This window comes from Ovis canadensis, chromosome 2 (assembly GCF_042477335.2).
Source record: "Ovis canadensis isolate MfBH-ARS-UI-01 breed Bighorn chromosome 2, ARS-UI_OviCan_v2, whole genome shotgun sequence".
Lineage (NCBI taxonomy): Eukaryota > Metazoa > Chordata > Mammalia > Artiodactyla > Bovidae > Ovis > Ovis canadensis.
In genome coordinates this window covers 249,601,394-249,624,767 of record NC_091246.1, presented here as the reverse complement: position 1 = coordinate 249,624,767, position 23,374 = coordinate 249,601,394, and the positions used below count along the sequence as shown (strand labels likewise).

Genomic DNA, 23,374 nt, shown 5'->3' with positions numbered 1-23,374 from the left:
TGCTAGCTTGAAAGCCCAGAAACCTAGATCCTGGCTCTAACCCTACCATTGCCTAGATAACATGACTTGGCAGGTCACTGAATTTCTATCCATTTCTTCATCTGGAGCATGAGAGGGCTAAATTACACAGTCTCTACAGATAATTCTCGTTGTAAAATTCTCTGATTTTTTTATTATCCTTCTGATCAGAAATCATTCATGTTTGTTTTATATATATATATTTAAGTTTTAGTGGTTTGTGGCAGAGTGGTCTGAAAGAATGCAGAGTAATAGGTGAATGAAGTGCATGGGAGGAAGGAGGAGGTGAGTGGACCAAGGGAAAGGGAGTAAGCACTGAATCTGGTTCAGCGATGTAAGGCAGATGACCCAGATGGAAGTTGGAAGGTGGATGAGTTCGAAGTTGAGCACTTCCTTGGGCCTAGCCTCCTTGAAGCAGGAGTAGTTCTGATCTGCTATGGATAGAGGTTTGGAGCATCGGAAGAGAAGCCTGTGGGTGGGAGCAACCAGAGGGCCCTCCCTGTGTTCTACAAGACTGAAAAATTAGCCTATGGTCAGTGCTAAATTAGATACCTGCACAGGGTCACCTCAAAGGCAAAGCTGAGTTCAACTGTATTGGAACAGAGGCTAGAGCCACAGTAGAAACGAGGAACTTGAGAGTGGAAGGGACGAGCCAGAATGTCAGTGGCTGTGCAGTGGACATTGACCCTCAGACTCTACCTGCCTGGTCTGGGGCCCACTCATTGACTTCCATGGCAAAGACAGATACACCAGGCCACCACTGGATGTTGAGAGATGCAGTGTCTTCTGGGATTTCTCATTATACTTGTCCTTACTGCTGTAATTCTTTCACAGATGACTGCAAAGAGTAGGCATATTTCACTAATAAGTGAACTAATAAATTGACTTTCTGATTTATATTTCTTCTCTTGTAAGTTTAGACAGTGCTATCCAAATTCTCTCTCAGATGCTTTTGAACTGTGGTATTGGAGAAGACTCTTGGACAGCAAGGAGATCCAACCAGTCCATCCTAAAGGAAATCAGTCCTGAATATTCATTGGAAGGACTGATGCTGAAGCTGAAACTTCATTACTTTGGCCACCTGATGCGAAGAACTGACTCATTGGGAAAGACCCTGATGCTGGGAAAGATTGAAGGCAGGAGGAGAAGGGGATGATAGAGGATGAGATGGTTAGATGGCATCACCGAATCAGTGGACATGAGTTTGAGTAAACTCCAGGAGTTGGTGATGGACAGGGAAGCCTGGCGTGCTGCAGTCCATGGGGTTGCAAAGAGTCGGACACGACAGAGCGACTGAACTGAACTAAACTGAACTGATCCAAACTCCCCAAGTCTGATTAACTTTGAGACCTAGGGTGTTTGTATCTGTGAGGTTGATAATCAAACTAGGCCTTTGGTAAATGAAATTCAAGCCATCAAGGGGAAGTCCCTTGCCAGTCTCTTCCTGGCAAGCCAGCTGGTCTGTTCCAGCATCACTTTTCCCCAGATGTGCATTTCCATCCATCTTTTTAGCAGAGATCACCAAAAGACAAGACATCTCAAATTCAGGTGATCCTGTTGGACCTTCCAGCCACACATCTCTGACTGTGAGAGGGGTTGAGGAACAGTGGCATTGAGCCCAGAAATCCTCTCGAGACTAAGGTAGTCGTTAAGAACAGGTAGGTCTGCATTTGAGCTCTGCTCAGACCTATATGGTCTTAGACAAGGTCTTGCATAACCTTATTGGGTAGTTTAGCTTCATCTGTGTATTAGGGATAATAATGAGATCTACCTCATAGGGATGTTAGGGGGATTAAGTGGGAAAGTCTGTGGACAGAGCTTAGAACAAATCCTGGGCATCATTATCGTCATAGAGCAGTTGATGATCTTGCCAATTAAGAGATTCAGGGATAGAGAAAAGGGCAGAGACCAGTGGATTGGGCAAAAAGTAAATAAATAAAATGGTTGAATCACTTCCTCTTCCCACCGTTGAGGAAGGAGGGACTGCCAACCTAGAGTTGTGTGGCTGGCTGAGCACACGGCAGTGGACTCCGGCAGATGAGACCGACAGCGTGTAGAAGCCACTCTCACTAACAGCCAGGGAGGGCACAGCGGGTGTGCCAGGAGCAAAGCGCACAGCCGAGGGCTGTGGGCGGCAGGCTTGCAAGCATCGAAAAAGTGGATCCTTCTCGGTTATGCCAGAAGATGTGATTGGCTTGTTTGAGTAATTCTGGGGGCTGGCCGGGAACTGAAACTCACTGCCCAGGAATAAACAGAAACAGGACCTGCCCTCTCTGATAAGGAAGGTTGTTTGGCTAGGGGACTGTGCCCACGGCAGCAAAATGGGTATTGGAATTTGTGGTTAGGACATTAGAGGCCCTCCTGATCTTACCAGATGTCAAGGCAGCAGAGATTATTAAGCCTTGATCTTTACACTTGATACCATAAAAGAGAATATAGGCCTTGCAATGCTGTTTGATACAGCTTTCAGGGGATTTGAGTAGAAGGCCGTGGAAGACAAGCACGGTTGTCTGGTTCAGTGGGAGAAGACAGATGGGCGCAGTAGTTAGAATGGAAATGTCACAGTAGGTCACACATGGTGTCGTGAGCCCAGAACTGTTCACTCTGTCCAGTTCAGCCTGCATTTATGGACTGGCTGTGCCATCCCAGGACGTGACAAGGCTTAGCCAGGTTCAGCTGACCACTTCACTCTAGATCAGGAGCAATTTGAGTTCCATTTACTTTGGCAGCAGCCTAGGAGGCTTGTCTATCCCTGGAAGTCCAGGTCTCTAGAATGCATTCTGAAGGAATTTGGGTTGGTTCCAGGCCACAGAGCTATCCTCCTGAGGTTATTAGAATCCTCCATATTTTACAGGTTTTGTTCTTAGAGCTGTCCTGACTGGAGAAAAGGGAGGTGCAGAAGGGAAGGTTTTGAGGATGACTTAGAACTCTTTACGGGTAAAGGGTTGCATTAACATATTTGATAATAATTAGATGTGAAAAAATGTGATTTGAGAAGGGTGTAGTATAGTGTTTTGCTAGTCAGAGAAGATTCCTTGGACAAACAACATCTGAATCAATTCAGAGCTTATTAGAAATTCAGAATTCAGATCCCATCCTAGGCCTTCTGGGTCAGAATCTTTTTTTTGGGGGGGGCAAGATCCCAGGTGATTCTTACATACATTGAAGTTTGAGAGACTGTTCTAGTGGGTAGAAGGGCATGAGCTTTAAAAGGGCTCAGGCAGACTGGATTAAAATGTCTATTCTTCTACTGATTTGGCCCTGTTGCTTAACCTCTCAGCTATTGGAACTGAATTGTAAATTGGCTTTAGCTATCTTGCTGGGTTATTAGTATTAAAGAGGTTAACATGTAAAACATGCTTAGAAGCATAGTATGATACTTTATTAGCAGCTCTTATTTGTCATTATTTGATAAATAATATCCTTGTGAAATTTGGTAAAATATGAAGAGAGAGAGCAGGTACCATCAGCGCTAACTCTGTTCACGAGACACGTGTTGGCAGTTTAGAGAATATGGTCTCCTGAGCTGACGGGCCAGTGGCTGTGGTGGGCTCACTAACCAGTTGCCCTCAGGGCGCTACTATAAGTGTCCTTGTTAAGTAACCAAGAGTTGATGGCTATGCTTCTTAATGGCCACTGAGCTCTTAGAAGGGAGAATAATCTGCAGAAGTGGTAGCTAAGTCTTGGCCTCCAGCGAGCCCTTCACATTATAGAGAAGAGAGCTATGTCTTGAGAATAGTTCTTCTGAAGAGACTTGGGCTCCTTTATGCCCCTTGTTAGCTGTGTGGCCCTCAACAAGCCATTTGACACCCCTGAGCCTTAGTCTGCATCTGTAAAACAAAGATAAATGGAGTGCCGAGGTATAAATCACAGTAGACAGCAAGATACTATCCCTGCTTGGTATGTACCATAGAGCTCCCTCGACAGCCTCCCAAATCCCCAAAGGTGAATCTTAGGCCTGATTCAGCTGCTTTAGAGTCTTCAGTACAGTAAATCCCCTACACTCTAACCTTCAAGGTGCTAACTTTCAAAGATGCAAATGTATGCCCCTGTATGCCAGCTGTTGTACAGTACTACTGTACTTTTCAAGATACTGTACTGTAAGATTAAAAATGTTTTATTTTTTGTGTTTGTTGTATATTATTTGTATGATAAATATTATAAACCTATTACAGTACAGTTCTATTAGAGCCAATTGTGTTAGTTGGGTACCTGGGCTAACTTTGTTGGACTTACAAATTGGACTTAGGAACATGCTCTTGGAATGGAACTCATTCAACTGTAGGGGACTTGCTGTACTGTAGTTCTTCAGAGCTGTTCCAAATCCACACCCGCATCTCCCAATAACCAGATTGTGCCTTAGGAAAGCACACAGGCCATTCAGGCATTGCTACAAAGCTGAAAGTTTGGAACAGTAGTAGACTAGCATTTGGGACGGATTGATGATGATAGTGATGATAATATTAGAAACAGCAATGACAATACATATAAAAAGATGCTGTCATGAACCCAGGAGTATCAGATATAAAATCTCCATCCCTTACACTATATATTGCTGCCTTTCAGGCCCTCAGTGTAAGAAGAGACCAAATGACAGCTGCTTTTGAACTCGAGAAATGTGGGCCCGCTAAAAGCTACGGTCACCCTTTTGTAACCTCACCAATCCTACTTTGCGTTCTCAGAAATAATTGCTAGTGGTTTTCTTTTAACTTAGCTGATTCCTTAGATACCTTACATTTTAAATCGTCTTTTTGTGTGTAGCAAATGCCCCATTTCTTGTCTCTGAATGTGTGATCTTTGCTCTAATTATGTTGAGAGTGCCGTTATTTCACCTGACTCTGGTTGTTTGTGAGATACTAAATAGCCATGGGGTTCAAGCTGACTTGGATCAAAGAGCGGCTCAGCCTCCCAGGACCTCAGTTTCCTCCATTAGAAAGGGGAGGGATTGAACTAAGGTCATTTGGTCGTGCAACAAGAATACGTGATAGATAAAGTAATGAACTTCTGTTTGCTGAAAGCAGTAAATAGGGCTCTCCAAGGTCCCTTTCCAGCTCTCTGGTTCCAGCAGAGCCCAGAAATTGAGACAGAAGTAAAGATTTTATTCTGGAGATGGGATTATCAATAGCAACAGTAAAAGCAGAACTTTAGGCAGATAAGGTTGCTTTGAGCCAGACCAGAGAGAGATCTCAGACCATGGGAAAGATGCTCCCCAAAGAGAGTGCAGAATTGGTAGGAGAACCAGAATGTAGGACCTTGACCAAGTCTTAGATGGCTTTTCTTTCTTGGGTATTGGGATACAGAAATCGAGGCAGAGGTGGGTCCAACTTGTGTTCCATGGAGCTTTCTTTACTGTTAGACGATATATACAGGATCCCTGTTCTTCCTTCCGTTGCTGGTCACTTTTCCCTGTTAGACTGTGCCATCCGTCGCTGGAAAAGCTCTGCTTTGATTGTGCTGTTTCTGTTTGAGAAGCTCCTCCCTCAGTGTAGGTTAAGTTCGCCTGCTCATTTTCCAGCCTCCCTAACCTGGGCAGTCTAGTGCCCCACATTTCCTCTTACATGTGGAGACCCACCGTGGCTCGTGTCTAATGACGACGACAACTCCCTGGAGGCCTTTCTAGGGGGTGCAGTACCAGTTGCCTGTACACACACATGATCCCAGAATATTCTCCCTCCCTTCTCACCCTTGCCTGTTGAAATTGTACTTAACTTGCATTTACCAACTCCAGCCCTTCCCTTTTCCTTTCCACTCACTGAGATCAATCTGTTTTTTCCCCTCTTCTGTGTCTGGTGGATTGAGTCTTTTTAAGCCTTCCGTTTTCAGTCATTCCAGTCGAAATAAGCTGTCAACTCTATTATAAACTCCCTGTGGACAAGGACCTTGTTTTATATTTCACTTGGCTTCCACACGGCACCTAACAGTGGGCTGAGTAAATGGTAGGCAATTGACCCGTAAATAGTTGTTGGTTGACACATGTATTGCTGGCTGAAGACCTACCGAGAAATAAGTACGGTGAATTGGGGAATGGCATGTCCAGTTCCTGAGGCCCACAGAAGAGTCCTTTCCCCTCCAGCACTGGCAGCGGAGGCCTTGGTTTGAGTCTCACTAAAGAGGTTGCCATCAGTTGTGGATTTCAGAACATCTACTTTGATTAAATGATGCATATCGAGACTATAAGTCTTTAGTGTTATATTACGTCTTCATTTTTGTGGTTTTTTTTTTTTTTTTTTTTTAGTGTTTGTTTAGTTGGCTGCGCTGGGTCTTAGTTGTGGCATATGGGCTCTGGTTTCCTGACCAGGGATTCCATGTTTCTTACCAGCTCTAACTTAGCTTGTGTTTTTTCCATTGTCGTTTTTTTTTTTTTTTCCCTGTGTGTGTGACTGTTGTTTCTTTGTAACTTAAAGAATTCTCAAACTTTGAAATCCTTTTTGGGAAGTAGACAGAATAAAAATTGAAATAAATAAATAAATACTCTTTGTGCTTCTTTTAGAAAGCTGGCCTAGTTTCCACTTTGTGTTGAATTCCCGTTTGTGTTTTGGGTCATTATGCAGCACTTGGTTCAGCCAATTAAGTGTTTTCTTTCTAAGTGCCTTCCATATCAGTAGTCTTTTCTTGAGGCTTTCGTATTGTTCCTTTGAGTAACATCCATCTCTCTGGTGTTTTTTTGTTGCTTAAGTGTTCTTCCCTTGGGACCTCTGACAATTTTCCAAAGCCCAGCAATTTCAGTAAGTGCTTAATAACATAACTGAGGTTGCCTCTCTATAGGAATCTATGAGACTTCACTCACACAGTTCAACGTACTGTGTTCCACAGTAGTTTCTTAACTCTGAAAAGCACACTTTTACGGCATTATATTTAGTGCTATATTCTCTCCCCTCCATTTAACTTCCTTGCAAGTGGAGTCAGGAGGAAACAGTAAACTGTGTGTTAAAGGCTTTTACATTTTAGTTGTGAGATTGGCCATATAGTTTAGCCTCTCTGTGTAGTACATTTCTGTAGCTGCCAAATCGCTGCTGGATCCCTGATGATTATATATTACACTCACTTAATAACAGTATTCTGTACTTGAAAGTGATCTACAAAGATTATAAAGTTTAATTGTTTATGTGCAGAAATGTACTTTAGCTGTCATGTCAGATGGGTAGTTTCAAAACTATTTAATGAGGAAAATTCAGTCTGTCTTGCTGATATTAACACAGCTAACACATGTAGTCTCTACTGTGTGCTAGGCACTGTTTTAAGTGTAAACACACCCACACATTAATTCTCTGATAAGCAACGTATGGCTGTTTTTGTTTTTTTTTTAAGAATCCAATCAGAGAATCTCGGCCATTAACAAGAAAGTTTAATCTACTTCTTTACCGTGATTACTAATACATTTTGGACTTATTTCTGCCATCTTAAGCTGCTTTCTATTTACCACCCTTGCTTTGCCATTCTTTCCCCCTTTTTCTACTTGCTGTTGTGTCTAATCAGTCATTTCAGTCGTGTCTGACTCTTAGAGACCCCATGGACTGGAGCCCACTGGGCTCCTCTGTCCATGGGATTCTACACGTAAGAATAATGGAGTGGGATGCCATTCCCTCCTCCAGGGGAATCTTCCCAACCCAGGGATTGAAACTGGGTCTCCTGCATTGCAGGTGGATTCTTTACCATTGAGCCACCAAGGAAGCCCACTTCAGTTCAGTTCAGTCGCTCAGTCGTGTCCGACTCTTTGCGACCCCATGAATTGCAGCACGCCAGGCCTCCCTGTCCATCACCAACTCCCGGAGTTCACTCAGACTCATGTCCATTGAGTCAGTGATGCCATCTAGCCATCTCATCCTGGGTCGTCCCCTTCTCTTCCTGCCCCCAATCCCTCCCAGCATCAGAGACTTTTCCAATGAGTCAACTCTTCACATGAGGTGGCGAAAGTACTGGAGCTTCAGCTTTAGCATCATTCCTTCCAAAGAAATCCCAGAGTTGATCTTCAGAATGGACTGGTTGGATCTCCTTGCAGTCCAAGGGACTCTCAAGAGTCTTCTCCAACACCACAGTTCAAAAGCATCATCGGCGCTCAGCTTTCTTTATAGTCCAACTCTCACATCCATACATGACCACTGGAAAAAACATAGTTTTGACTAGATGGACCTTTGTTGGCAAAGTAATGTCTCTGCTTTTGAATATGCTATCTAGGTTGGTTATAACTTTTCTTCCAAGGAGTAAGCATCTTTTAATTTCATGGCTGCAATCAGCATCTGCAGTGATTTTGGAGCCCCCCAAAATAAAGTCTGACACTGTTTCCACTTCCACTTACTATTGTAATAATCATATTTTCTTAATTCATTTTTATGTCTCTTATTTGTAAATATTTGTTCGGGTTTTATTCCCTTATTTCCTTACCTGTTAACATCCATCCTTCACTCAAGCCTAGGGCTAAAGTTGATCATTATTTTTGTCATCCCCTTGGCCCTGAGAACATTCTAACTCTCATTCTTCTTCTCTCATCTTCCGTGTTCTTGTTGATTTTTCATTTCAGGGAGACTGTGGATTTTTATGAATGTAGACCTCAGAGCCAGACTGCCTGAGTTTGGAGCCCAGATCTGCCACATGCTAGTTGTGTGACCCTAGGTGAGTTATATGACCGCCCTGTGCTACAGTCTTCTATGTAAACTGAGGATGATAAGAGCACCTACTTTACAGTTGTTAAAACGACTAAAGGAATTAATAGATGCAAAGCACTCAGAACAGTGCCTGGCACATGAGAAGCACACAGAAAGCGGCGGCTACTATGGTTGTCATTATTCTCCTGCATTTTTAACCTCCCCTTCCCTATCCACGGGTAAATAGCTGGTATATTTTAGGTATACCTATACATTTCTTAATTTCCTTTTTATTGAGATAGGATTAACACACAGTACCATGAATGCTACTTGAAGAGTTTTTGACCAATACCTACTCTTTAACCACCACCCAAAATAAGACACAGAATGTTTCCATTCCCCGAGAAAGCTGGCTTGTGTCTCTCTCTGCTTAATTCCCTTCCCCACACCAACCCCCCAGCCTCTGCAGCTGCTCTTTGCTTTCTGTCACTGTCGATCAGCTTTGCCTCTGTGTCTGTTTCCTATAGATTGGGTCCTAGATATGTACCCTTTTATGCCTGCCTTCTTTGATTTAACGTACTATTTTTAGGGTTTATCCATGTCGTTACTAGTATCAGTGGTTAATCCTTTATTATAAGAAACCTCCACACAGTTCTTCAAGGCAGTTGTAACATTTTCTACTTTCACCTGTAATGTACAGGAGTTTAGGCATTCCACATCCTCACATATTAGGTGTTATCAGTCTTTCTGATTTTAACTTTTTTAGTGGCTAAAGAATATGTTTAGCAGTTTCTTTGCTTCTTGGTGTTTTGTCTTAAATTCTGTACCTTCTTTCCGGTGCAGTATCCTTCTTACAGTAATTCTGTCTCTGAGCCTCTTACCTTTGAAGGTGATTTTAGTTCAATCTGTATATAGATACATGGTTAATTGTTATTTTCCTTAATATTTGAAACTGTTAACTCCATTTTATTCTGATATCTGTTGTTATTAATGAGAAGTCTGTATCAGTCAACTTGTCACTCTTGTTAATAATCTTTTCTTTCGGTTTGCTTACAATTTCTTTTTCTCAGTGTTGTTGATATTTTCAAGTTTTTATTCTAAAGACTCATGTCTGACTTTAATTCTTGAACAGTCTCAGAAATTTTACATTCAAATTGCTTCTCCCACGAGTTCTTCAGTATTTCTACCAGGAACACCTATTTAGATGCACGTGAGACCTTCGTATTCTGTTTTCCATGTCATTTAGCCTCTTTGATAATTCTTTTTTGGTTGTTGGATTTTTTTTTTAACTCTGCTACCTTCTGAGTCATTTTCTCACACTTCATTTCCTAATCAGTAATTTTCTCTTTCAGTTCAGTTCACTTGCTCAGTCGCATCCGACTCTTTGCGACCCCATGAATCGCATCCCGCCAGGCCTCCCTGTCCATCACCAACTCCCGCGGTTCACTCAAACTCACGTCCATTGAGTCAGTGATGCCATCCAGCCATCTCATCCTCTGTCGTCCCCTTCTCCTCCTGCCCACAATCCCCCCCAGCATCAGGGTCTTTTCCAATGAGTCAACTCTTCGCATGAGGTGGCCAAAGTACTGGAGTTTCAGCTTTAGCATCATTCCTTCCAAAGAACACCCAGGACTGATCTCCAGAATGGACTGGTTGGGTCTCCTTGCAGTCCAAGGGACTCTCAAGAGTCTTCTCCAACACCACAGTTCAAAAGCATCAATTCTTCAGGGCTCAGCTTTCTTCACAGTCCAACTCTCACATCCATACATGACTACTGGAAAAACCAGAGCCTTGACTAGACGGACCTTTGTTGGCAAAGTAATATCTCTGCTTTTGAATATGCTATCTAGGTTGGTCATAACTTTTCTTCCAAGAAGTAAGCGTCTTTTAATTTCATGGCTGCAGTCACCATCTGCAGTGATTTTGGAGCCCCCCAAAATAAAGTCTGACACTGTTTTCACTGTTTCCCCATCTATTTGCCATGAAGTGATGGGACCAGATGCCATGATCTTCGTTTTCTGAATGTTGAGCTTTAAGCCAACTTTTTCACTCTCCTCTTTCACTTTCATCAAGAGGCTTTTTAGTTCCTCTCCACTTTCTGCCATAAGGGTGGTGTCATCTGCATATCTGAGGTTATTGATTGATATTTCTCCCAATAATCTTGATTCCGGCTTGTGCTTCTTCCAGCCCAGCATTTCTCACGATGTACTCTGCATAGAAGTTCAATAAGCAGGGTGACAATATACAGCCTTGACGTACTCCTTTTCCTATTTGGAACCAGTCTGTTGTTCCATGTCCAGTTCTAACTGTTGCTTCCTGACCTGCATATAGGTTTCTTAAGAGGCAGGTCAGGTGGTCTGGTATTCCCATCTCTTTCAGAATTTTCCACAGTTTATTGTGATCCACACAGTCAAAGGCTTTGGCATAGTCAATAAAGCAGAAATAGATGTTTTTCTGGAACTCTCTTGTTTTTTCCATGATCCAGCGGATGTTGGCAATTTTCTCTTTAGCTATATCTAATCTGTTTAATTCCTTGATGGATGAATTTCAGTGACTTCTATTCCTAGAAGTTCTTTTGGTTCTTTTTCACATCTGCCTTTTGTTTTTTCATATTATCTTTTTCTTTCTTTATGACTTCCCTTCATTTTGCCTGTTTATTAAAACTAAACAATTGATAGTGTTTTCATAGTGTTCTGTAATTTTTAGGGTTTTCAGTTCTTGGGGGTGCTGTGTGGGCTCTTTCCTGCATCTAATGTCTTTCCATATGACAGTTCATTTCCTCATCTGACTTTTTGTTTTTACTGTTTGCCTTTTAGGGGTGTACAGAAATCCTCCTCATCTGTGACGCTCTACATCTGTCTGTCTTGGTAAGGCTCTTCGTGTTTGATTTTTTTTTCCCCTCTCTAACCTCCAACCCCTACTCCCATTTCCCTCCCCTTTACAGCACCCACTCTAATGTATTTGATAAAGTGTCTTTGGCTGCAGTGTAACTTTATCTTATTTATTATTTCGATTATGTGTTTTTGACTCACATACATGGTATTAACGCTCTAGGTCTTATTCTGTTTGTAATTTTTTCCACTCAACTGGGTATTTATTCTATCTAATAGCTAGTTGTTTGCTTCTTTCTAATGCTGTCTATTGCGTAGTATATATTCTGCCTGTGTGTGCATGCTAAGTCACTTCACTCATGTCCGACTCTTTGTGACCCCATGAACTGTAGCCTGCCAGGCTCCTCTGTCCATGGAATGGATTGCCGTGCCTTCCTCCAGGGGATCTTCCCAATTCAGGGATCAAATCTACATCTCTCATGTCTCCTGTGTCGGCAGGTGGGTTCTTTACCACCAGCACCACCCGTGAAGCCCATATATTCTACACATCTATCTGCATATCACTAAATTCTTTTAATGGTTGACATCTAAATTACTTCCTGTTTCCCTGCTACCGAAAACAATGGCTCAGTGGTCTTTCTGGCAATGTTTTCTTATGAACCTATGTGAGAACTTTTGAAGGAAATGTATCCAGGAATATGATTCTTAGGGCACAAGGCATATATGCACAGAAAATTTCACTAAATATTAATAGCGTTTTTCCCGAATAGCTATATGAATTTATATACCACCAATTTTTACCCTGGGTTCAATTTTATGTTCTACTATTTGTTACTGTGAGACCTTAGAGAAATTACTTGCCCTCTCTGGACCTTAGTTTCCTCATTAGTAAGAGAGAATAATAATAGCTTCTGCATCATTAGGTTATTAAGAGGATAAAATGAGTTAATATATGTAAAGCATATTCCTGAGAATAGGAAGTACTCCCTGAATGTATAATAAATATTACTGCTGTACTGCTACTATACCAACTACTATTACTTGTTAGCCAGTTAAGTGAGCTTCTCTTCTGAATTGCTCAGTTACATCATTTGCCCATTTTTCTCCCCGTTGAATTTTTTTCACTGAAGGTTTCCAGGAATTTCTTATATATTCTAGTAATTAATTCCTTGTCTTTAAGCTTTGCAAATATCTCCTGGTTCTATGATTTGTCCATTGTCTGTTAATCGTATCTATAGGCTAGAGTTCTTTGACAGAAACCTTTAATATCAGTATAGTCAAATTCATTTTTTTTTAAAAGCTTTTGGGGCCATGTTTAAGAAGTTTCCCTACTCCTGCTTCAAAGATCCCGTTTGATACCTTTTACTGTCGCTTTTATAAATTTCCCTTTCACATTCAGGTCTTCCTCATATGGTTTGTGAGCTCTTTTCCGTCTATGTTTTTCTTTTTCCCTGTGTGTCTCTGTGCTTTGGGTTATGAAAGTATTCTGTTTTTTTTCTCCTGCGTGTCAAAGACCAGATTTTATGTTAATTTTTCAGCTCAAGATTCTTGTGTGATACAGAATATAGATTTGGATCCTTCACCCTTTATGTCATAGGCTTGCGTTTTAGATTTCTTGGAAGTGCCTTTTCCACTATTCAAGAACCAGATAATTAGCAACTTTTATTGCCGTTTCCCTGAGCCAGTGAGGTTTTTCAGACTGCAAATCAAGGAGGAATAGGTATTTGAGGCTCTGGGCTTTGTGCAAGGGTCTCAGTTCCAACTCCCCTAAATTCTACCTGCCTGAAGCGATATTTCCAGTCTCCACGTGAGCGTTAGTGCTTTCTCCTCCAAGCCTGAGTTCTGATTTGGAGTTTAAACCCTACGGGCCACCGTGGTCTCAAATCCCACTTACTGTTCCAGCTTTGACTTTGATGTTACTTTCATTTCAGGTGCCTGGGGATTTCCTTTTTTTTTTTTTTTTTAAGTTTGACTATATATGTTAAAAGCATTTTTGTTATGTTTTATCTAGGATTTCTGTGTGTGAAGTGGGAGGAAAAGGTCCATTTACATCAGCTCAGTGTGCCATTTTGCCAAAAGTCTTTCCTTAATTAGTATTCCTATTAATCTCAGTAAACTTTCAACTTTACCAACTCATATTCATTAAGTAACCTTTGATCACCCTTGAATTTATTCTGCTTTAACTATCCCCATTCTCCTTTTCTTGTTCAAGTTTATAACCATGTTTTTAGTGTCTACTAAAATAGACATAAATTGGTTCAATTTTTTAAACCCTGCTCAGTTGCTTTTTCTATTACAGTTATTTTATTATTTTCTTATCTAATTTAGTTGTTTACAAAAATATGATATAACTGACCACAAAAATCCTGTAGTTAATGCTCAAAATGCCTCCCTCTGGATCATTGGTGGCTCTCTGTATTTTTTAATCTAATGAAAGACTGACCAACAATGATCAGGAGAATGCCCTCCAAAGCAACATTTTAAAGTTTTAGTTTATCCTAAAAATATAATCCTTATTAATATGTTTGTTTAAAAGGATTTATGTCTGCATTACTTTTGACATATTATAATCCATAGGGCCTATTTCTTGCCTTGGGAAGAAAATCACATTCTCTTGATATCATTTGTTCTTTAGAAAAACCACATCTTGTTTGGTAGTTTTTACTTTGTTTTATTTGCAAATCAAATTCTGTTTTGACTTTTTTTTCTCAGATATTAAAATAATGTACAGATTTTCAGAATTAGCTCCCTTTTTTTTTTTTCTGAAGATAGCTCCTACGTTTGCCTGTTTCAAGTCTTACAGATTTTTTTTTTCCCCGTTTTCCTCAAGAATCAGGAAATATTCCGGTCCTATTCCTGCTGCTACTGCTATTTCAGCAAGTCAGGTAGCTCCTAGGCCACAGCTTATCTGTCTTCACAAAGTATGTGTTGCTATAATGCAGATGTGCAGACAAGCTGTGCACAAGCAGTATAGCTGGATGTTCTCAAGATGCTCTTTTGAAAACTTAAAAAAAAGTTATATGAATTCATGTATGTTCTGCAGTGTTAGATACAACATACAGTTTGGGGTGATTAATACTGAAAAATGTACATTCCTAACTGGAAATTATTTTTTAAATAAAAGAGCTTTATTTTTTAGAGGAGTTTTTGGTTCACAGAAAAATAGAGAGTCAAGTGCAGAGAGTTGCCATATAACCCTGTCCCCACACAACTTCTCCCACTATCCTGAAACGGGGTGATGCATTTGTTACAATCATTGAACCTACATGGATACATGATTATTACCAGAAGTCCTTAGTTTGCATTCAGTTCAGATCAGTCGCTCAGTCGTGTCCGACTCTTTACGACCCCATGAACTGCAGCACGCCAGGCCTCCCTGTCCATCACCAACTCCCGGAGTTCACTCAAACTCACGTCCATTGAGTCAGTGATGCCATCCAGCCATCTCATCCTCTGTTGTCCCCTTCTCCTCCTGACCCCAATCCCCCCCAGCATCAGGGTCTTTTCCAATGAGTCAACTCTTCGCATGAGGTGGCCAAAGTACTGGAGCACCCAGGACTGATCTCCTTTAGAATGGACTGGTTGGATCTCCTTGCAGTCCCAGGGACTCTCAAGAGTCTTCTCCAACACACTTCAAAAGCATCAATTCTTCGGGGCTCAGCTTTCTTCACAGTCCAACTCTCACATCCATACATGACCACTGGAAAAACTATAGCCTTGACTAGATGGACCTTTGTTGGCAAAGTAATGTCTCTGCTTTTGAATATGCTATCTAGGTTGGTCATAACTTTCCTTCCAAGAAGTAAGCGTCTCTTAATTTCATGGCTGCAGTCACCATCTCCAGTGATTTGGGAGCCCCCCAAAATAAAGTCTGACACTGTTTCCACTGTTTCCCCATCTATTTCCCATGAAGTGATGGGACCAGATGCCATGATCTTCTTTTTTTTGAATGTTGAGCTTTAAGCCAACTTTTTCACTCTCCTATTTCACTTTCATCAAGAGCCTTTTTAGTTCCTCTTCACCTTCTGCCATTAGGGTGGTGTCATCTGCATATCTGAGGTTATTGATATTTCTCTCTGCAGTCTTGATTCCAGCTTATGCTTTTTCCAGCCTAGCATTTCTCATGATGTACTCTGCATAGATGTTAAATAAGCAGGGTGACAATATACAGGCTTGACGGACTCCTTTTCTTGTTTGGAACCAGTCTGTTGTTCCATGTCCAGTTCTAACTGTTGCTTCCTGACCTGCATATAGGTTTCTTAAGAGGCAGGTCAGGTGGTCTGGTATTCCTATCTCTTTCAGAATTTTCCACAGTTTCTTGTGATCCACACAGGCTTTGGCATAGTCAATAAGGCAGAAATAGATGTTTTTCTGGAACTCTCTTGCTTTTTCCATGATCAGCAGATGTGGGCAGTTTGATCTCTGGTTCCTCTGCCTTTTCTAAAACCAGCTTGAACATCTGGAAGTTCACGGTTCACATATACCTGAAGCCTGGCTTGGAGAATTTTGAGCATTACTTTACTAGCGTGTGAGATGAGTGCAATTGTGCGGTAGTTTGAGCATTCTTTGGCATTGCCTTTCTTTGGGATTGGAATGAAAACTGACCTTTTCCAGTCCTGTGGCCACTGCTGAGTTTTCCAAATTTGCTGACATATTGAGTGCAGTGCTTTGACAGCATCATCTTTTAGGATTTGAAATAGCTCAACTGGAGTTGTATCACCTCCACTAGCTTTGTTTGTAGTGATGCTTCCTAAGGCCCGCTTGACCTCACATTCCAGGATGTCTGGCTCTAGGTGAGTGATCACACCATCATGATTATCTTGGTCATGAAGCTCTTTTTTGTACAGTTCTTCTGTGTATTCTTGCCACCTCTTCTTAATATCTTCTGCTTCTGTTAAGTCCATACCATTTCTGTCCTTTATCGAGCCCATCTTTGCATGAAATGTTCCCTTGGTATCTCTAATTTTCTTGAAGAGATCTCTAGTCTTTCCCATTCTGTTGTTTTCCTCTATTTCTTTGCATTGATCACTGAGGAAGACTTTCTTATCTCTTCTTGCTATTCTTTGGAACTCTGCATTCAGATGAGAATATCTTTCCTTTTCTCCTTTGCTTTTCACTTCTCTTCTTTTCACAGCTATTTGTAAGGCCTCCCCAGACAGCCATTTTGCTTTTTTGCATTTCTTTTCCATGAGGATAGTCTTGATCCCTGTCTCCTGTACATTAGGGTACAGTTTTGGTTTCATGCATTCTATGGATTTTGTCCTGTGTCTGATACATGAATTCACCATAGAGGATAGTTTCTCTGCTCTAAAGACCCTCCATGCTTCACCTGTTTATCCCTCCCTACTCCTAACCACTGGCCACCGCTGATCTTCTGCTATCTCCATCATTTTACGTTTTCCAGAATATCGTATGGTTGTATACATACAGTAGCCTTTTTGTGTTGGATTCTTTCACTTACTCATATGCATTTTAAGTTTCCTCGACGTCTTTCCATTGCTTGATACATCATTTCTTTTTGCACAGAATCATATTCCATTGTTGAGATGTACCACAGTTTATCCATTTACCTGATAAATGATGTTTTGATTGGTTCCAAGTTTTGGCAGTTATGAATAAAGCTCCTGTAAACATCTGTGTGCAGGCTTTTGTGTGGCCGTAAGTTTTCAGTTTGTTTGGGTAAATACCAAGGAGCACAACTGTAGGATCGTATGATAAGAGTATGCTTAATTTTATAAGAAACTCCTAAACCGTTTACAAAGTGCTGTACCAGTTTGTATTCTTGCCAGCAATGAATAGCGGTTCCTGTTGCCAACCATCCTCACCTGCATTTGGTGTTGTCAGTGATTTGGGTTTTGGTGTTTCTAATAGGTTTTCTTTGCAATTCCCTTATAACATATGAAGTTAGACATCTTTTTATAGTCTTACTTGCTATCTGTAGCTCTTTCCTGGTGGGATGTCTGTTAAGGTCTTCGATCTATTTTTTAATCAGGTTGGTTTTTTTTTATTGTTGAGTTTTAAGAATTCTTCGTATGTTTTGGATAATAGCCTTTTAACAGATGTGTCTTTTGCAGATATTTGCTCCTAGACTGTTGCTCTGTGGCTTGTCTTCTCATTCTCTTAACATAATCATTCACAGAGCAGAAGTTCTTTAAGTTTAATGAAATCCATCCTATGTGTGATTTCTTTCAGGGATCATGGCTCAGGCGGTATTTCTAAAAAGTCGTTGCCATACTTGAGTTCATCTAGGTTTTCTGCTGTGCTGTTTTCTAGGGGTTTTATAGTATTGTGTTTTGCTTTTAAGTCTGTGATTCGTTTTGAGTTAAATTTGTGAAGGCTGTGTCTATTTAATAGATTCTTCTTTTTTTTTCACATACGGACGTCCAGTTGTTCCAGCCCCATTTGTTGAAAATACTGTCTTTGCGTCACACTGCCTTTGCTCCATTGTCACAGGTCACCTGGCTGTATTTTGTGGGTCTGCCCGCCCTTCCGCCGGTCGCACACTGTTTAGTTTGCTGTGGCTCTGCCGCTGAGGATCGAAGCTGAGCGCTGAGCAGTGTGAGTCCTCCTGCTTTGCCCTTCTACGCTGATTCTGAGTTGGCTGTTCTGGCTCTTTGGCCTCTCCATATAAACTTTAGAATCTGTCAGTATCCACAAAATAACTTGCTGAGATTTTGATTAGGATTGTTTTGAATTTATAGATCAAGTTAGGAAGAACTGAAATCTTGACACTGAGTCTTCCTGTCCATGAACATGGAATATTTCTCCATTTACTCAGTTTTTCTTTGATATCTTTCCTCAGAGTTTAGTAGTTTTTCTCATATACATGTTATATATATTTTGTTAGACTTATTCTTAAGTATTTCGCTTTTTAAATTTTACTTTTTGGGGTGCAGCTGAAATGGGAATGTTTTAGCTTCCAATTCCACTTATTCATTGCTGATGGGGAAAGCAATTAACTTTTCTATTTACCTTGCATCCTCAAGTTTGCTGTCATTAGTACTAACTTTTTTTTTCAGTTCCTTCAGATTTTCTATACACCCTCTCATCAGACGCCATGTCATCTGTGAACAGGCTGTTTTGTGCCTTCCTTCCCATATGTACACCTTTACTTTCTCCAGAATGATATTGACAAGCAGTGGTGAAATGAGACATCCCTGCCTCGTGACCGTTCTAGGTAGAAAGCTTTGACTATAATCGATACGCGTCTTTCAGTGGGTTTCTGATAGACAACATGAGATGGGTCTTGTCTTTTGGTCCACTCTGACAGTCTGCTTTAACTGGCATATTTAGAACACTGAGGTGGTGAGGTGCGAGGAGGAGGAAGTGTGTTTTACAGGCAGTCGGTCTCAGTTTTTGGCAAGCCTGTGCCCCGGACTATGAACTTCAGCAGTACTTTACCCGCTGCCCGCCACACCTTTAAGTGGCTCAGGATGACTAGAATGGGCTGAAGTTGGGTGTTCCCCCTCCTCCAGTTAGGTTAGACTCTGGTAAAATATTTTCTTCTGATTCTACACCTTGTTGAGAAGAACAGAATGCTTTGTCATATTTTAAAATGATTACTTTCTCCTTCCTCCTGCCAGAACAGAAGGGAATTTTTCTCCAAGATATGCTGTTAGAACTCAGTAGAACTCTTGGAGTTAAAACTCACAAAATTATGCCTCCATCCCTCTGGGGTTTTTAACTCTCAGACTTGTCCACCCTGAGCCTCTATCAGTTTGTCAACTTAAGCTTAGTTTTCCTATCCTGGTGCTGTTTCCCATGAGCTTCTGCTGGTGGCTTTCTCTCTGAGGAGCTGTGACTCTCTGCCTGTCTCTCCAGTTTGGGGGCACTGCTTTTGCCCACTGACTTCGCTTCTCTGACAGAGCTGAGAAGCGTTGTTGATTTTTCCACTTTTCACTTGTTGTCAGGGTAGAATGGTGACTTTTAATCTCCTTACATGCCAGACGAGAAACCTGGAAGCCAGAAGTTGGAGATATTTTCATTTCTATTTGTCAGTTTTAAATGTGGGAAAATAAGGAAATAGTGGTAGAGTGATAAGGTAGTCGTTCTCCTTCTAACAAAGGCCACCGTTGTTATTTCGATAAACGTCTTTCCATCCTTTCTGTAGTTTTTAAAAAATTTATACAAGTGAGATTATATAGTTTTGCTATCATCATAATATCCTCAAACCCAAAACAGAACTGGATGTCTCCTTCCCTAAACGATCTCTTTCATGTTATCTGGATCATTTTGGATGACTCCCTCACCAAACCAGGAACCTGGGGATTGTCTCTGACTTCCCTCACATCTCTTCAGATCCTAAGTCATGACAGTTACACTTCTAACTATTTTTGTCTACCTCTCTCTCCCCTCTATTACCGCTTCTGCTGGTCAAAGCCCTCAGTGATTTTTCCGTGAACTTCTGCAGTAATAGAGCCTGACTCTAGCATTATCCCCTTCATATTCTATACAAGTGTCGCTTGGATGAGATATTCCCAAATGCGTATCTGGCCACGTGACTGTCCTAGTTAAAGTCCCTCAAAGCCATTATCGACTCCTCACTGCCGTTAGGCTAAATCCAAGCCCCTGAGCGTGGTCTGTGTGCCTCTCTGTGGGCGAAACCTCGGCCTGCCTCTCCAGATTTGTGTCCTGGCCCTCCCTGTCCCCTTCTTTATGTCCCACTATCACTGATGTCCTTATGCTCCCGCCTCCTGAACCTCCTTCCTGCCACTGTGTGATGTGTTCTTATCTGTGTGCTTCCCACAGGCTTCCCTGCTTGGAATGCCTTTTTCCCCTCTCTTTTCACCTCATCAGTGCCTATTCATTTCTTAAGGCAGGTTAGCTGTTAGCTCCTCCTCAGAAACCTCACTCTGACTTTTGGATATCCCTGTTCCCCAAGCTGGGCTTCTAGGTACAAATCTCTATCATTACATTTTTTCTCATTCATTTATTCAATCCACCAACTAACAGTGTTCGTGTTAGGCAGAATTTTAAGCACTGGGATACAACAGACAATGAGGGGGAAAAGCTCCTCTCCTAATGGAGTTTGTATTCCTAGTGAAGGGAGGTACATAATAAGTAAGTAATAAAAACGTGTCAGTAGCTATGATGGAAAATAGAAAAAGAGGGATGGAACGTTCTGAGGTTGGAGAAGAGGCTATTGTTTAAAGAACATGGTCAGGGAAGGCCTCGTTGATCTGTGGCCTTTGAGCAGAGCCCTGATGGGAGCGGGAGTGAACCACACACACATGTGAAGAAACCTGTGCACAAGTGTGCTTCGTGTGTTCCATGAGCAGCAAGTAAGGCCTGGTGCTTTCAGCACACGGGTGAGGGGGAATGGGGCGGAAGATGAGTTCGAGAGCTAATGACAGCCAGCGTCAGATTCTGGCATTTGGCTTTTACTCTGAGACCAGGAACCACGGATTCTTTTGTACAAAGTGACGGTACCTGACTGTGCTAAAAGATGACCTTGATTCCTGGGTTGAAGGTAGGGTTGGGTAGAGAGAGGTCGGGCTCGGAATGGCAGAGGCACGGAGACCAGTTAGGACGTTGTTGCAGTAATCCACATAAAAGGTGATGATGGCGTGGGCTGACCAAAGTAGAGCCAGGGGAGGTGGTGATTAGTGGTTGGAGTTGGGATGTATTTTGAAGATAGAGCCAACAGGATTTATAAAGCCTTGGATAAGGGACATGAGAAAAAGCAGGAGTCCAGAATGATTTCCAGGTTTTGTATCTGAACAACAAGAAGGGACAGAGTTGCCGTGAAGTACGGGGAAGATGGCAGGGGAGCTCGAGTTTAAGTTTGAGAAGCTGATCGGGCCTCCAGTTGGAGATGCTCAGTAGGTAGCTGCAAGTGTGCATCTGGGGTTCGGGGGGGGGGGGGTCTGAGCGAAAGAGAGAAATCTGAAAGCTCTGAGCATGTACATGTTTCAGAGGCGTGGAATGAGATGGGAGAGAAGATAAGATGTGAGATGACAGTCCTGGAGCAGAGAAGATTTTAGAGGCCAGAGCGGTGCAGAGGCCCCTGCGCAGTGCAGGCGCAAGCGAGAGATGCATCTTAGAGGGCGGGGAGTGATGGCCCGTGTGCAGTGCTGCAGGCAGGCCGCTGCACTGCAGACCTGTTGATGGGTGTTTGTCTCCTCGGTTGGCTGAGAGCTCGAGAGCAGACACCTTTGGCAGTGTTGTGACTGACAGTTTTGAAATCAGTGAGACATGGGCATGCCGTTTAGTGGCTGTTTTTCCTTAGGCTGGTTCTCTCAGTCTCTTTGAGCTTCAGTCTCATCTGTGAAATGGGAAGGTTAGAGTATCTTGTAAGGATCAAATGAGATCATCCAGATGGCACACCAAGCAGAGTCCCTCTCATGCAGTCAAACCCATACCAGTTATCATAATGATTAATTCAGTGCACCCAGCCCTTCCTATTCAGCAGCATTTGCTGAATGAACCAGTGAACTGCATGTTCATCTTAATATTTCATTCAGGGCATTTCCCTGTGTGCTTGTGAAGCATTAACGTGGCATTTCTGGGGGTTCCTCCAGGATGGCGTGCTGACCCTCACCAAGCGTTTCTGGAAGAAGAGAGGAAGGGGGTTCCTCGGACAGAGCTAACACGATGGAGCTCCCCAACTACAGCCGGCAGCTGCTACAGAGGCTCTACACACTGTGCAAGGAGCAGCAGCTCTGTGACTGCACCATCTCCATCGGGACCATTTACTTCCGGGCCCACAAGCTGGTCCTGGCTGCTGCCAGCCTCCTGTTCAAAACCCTGCTGGACAACACAGACACCATCTCCATCGATGCATCCGTCGTGAGCCCCGAGGAGTTTGCCCTCTTGTTGGAAATGATGTACACCGGCAAACTGCCTGTGGGCAAGCACAACTTCTCCAAAATCATCTCCTTAGCCGACAGCCTACAGATGTTCGACGTGGCCGTTAGTTGTAAAAACCTTCTGGCCAGCCTCGTAAACTGCTCTGTCCAGGGTCAGGTAGTGAGGGACGTCTCCGCACCACCAGAGCCATCCAGGAAGGAGTCGGAGAAGCCTGAAACGGAAATCCTTTCCTCCGAGGGTACTGGAGAGCATCACGCTTCCCCGGAGGTTTCCGCTCCTCCAGGGGGCCCCGTGAGAGCGGAGGTGAAACACGGGGTCCATGCGGCGGTGCAAGAGATGAGAGCGGATCCTTCCGCTGCCCAGGAGGTTCAGGGGCACACAGACACCCCAGTGGCTCAGTCAGCTGAAGTTTGTCCCTCCTCCCCTGTTGTACAAACCTTTAGGGAGGCAAAGGGAGCAGAACAAGGTAATATTCACTTAATCGTTATTTTGTAACCTATCCTTCTATTATGGACTCAGTGACCTTTGTGAGTTTTTTTTGTTTCATTGATAAACTTGTCAAAGACCACTGTTAGATTGGAAACCAAGATCCAATGCAGTAATCGTACTAGGGCATTCTTCTTTTAAGCACGTCTGTGGTTTTAAGTGTTGGAAGCCTGAAGGTGAACCACGGAGCAGAAAAGCAGTATTGTATTGAAATAACCATGTACCGTTTTTTATTTTTACCCATTATCTTAACTAGGAGGAAGATGACACAAAGGAGGAAGCTGTAAGAAATGGTGTTTTCTGCTGCTCATAATTGATATGTTAGATACCATTTATAAATGCAGTGCGTGACCTAAAAGTTCTCAGCTTATGCTTGTAAAAATCATTTCAAGTAATCAGCCACTGATTGTTTAAATTTTGTTTTGTTTTACATTCAGAGTATGAGGGGAAACATTACCAGCTGAATTTTCTTCTAGAAAATGAAAAAATCTTTTCAGACGCACTCTTGATTACCCAGGATGTTTTAAAAAGACTAGAAGAGTGTTCAGAAATTAAAGATGTGCAGAAGCAGGTAGGTACATGAGTTTTATTTGTTTGCTGGTTCCGTGTTCTCAGGATAGCATCAGGTATCAGGGTCTCAATTTTTTT

At 42.2% G+C, this 23,374-nt stretch overlaps 1 protein-coding gene across 8 annotated transcripts in view; it reads left to right on the top strand.

Moving 5' to 3' along the window:
• ZBTB40 (zinc finger and BTB domain containing 40) overlaps window positions 1-23,374 on the top strand; it is a 76,560-nt gene that overhangs the window by 17,152 nt on the left and 36,034 nt on the right. For 2 of the 8 annotated variants that reach the window (XM_069579100.1, XM_069579092.1), the window contains exons 2-5: window positions 8,537-8,628; window positions 11,417-11,467; window positions 21,952-22,706; window positions 23,164-23,297. In XM_069579100.1, coding sequence (XP_069435201.1) covers window positions 22,025-22,706; window positions 23,164-23,297 — 816 coding nt within the window. In that variant the 5' untranslated portion in view covers window positions 8,537-8,628; window positions 11,417-11,467; window positions 21,952-22,024. Of the gene's footprint in view, window positions 1-8,536; window positions 8,629-11,416; window positions 11,468-11,823; window positions 11,930-17,884; window positions 17,990-21,951; window positions 22,707-23,163; window positions 23,298-23,374 lie in introns of those variants that run through there. The other 6 variants (XM_069579093.1, XM_069579098.1, XM_069579096.1 and 3 more) reach the window with 6 other exon arrangements.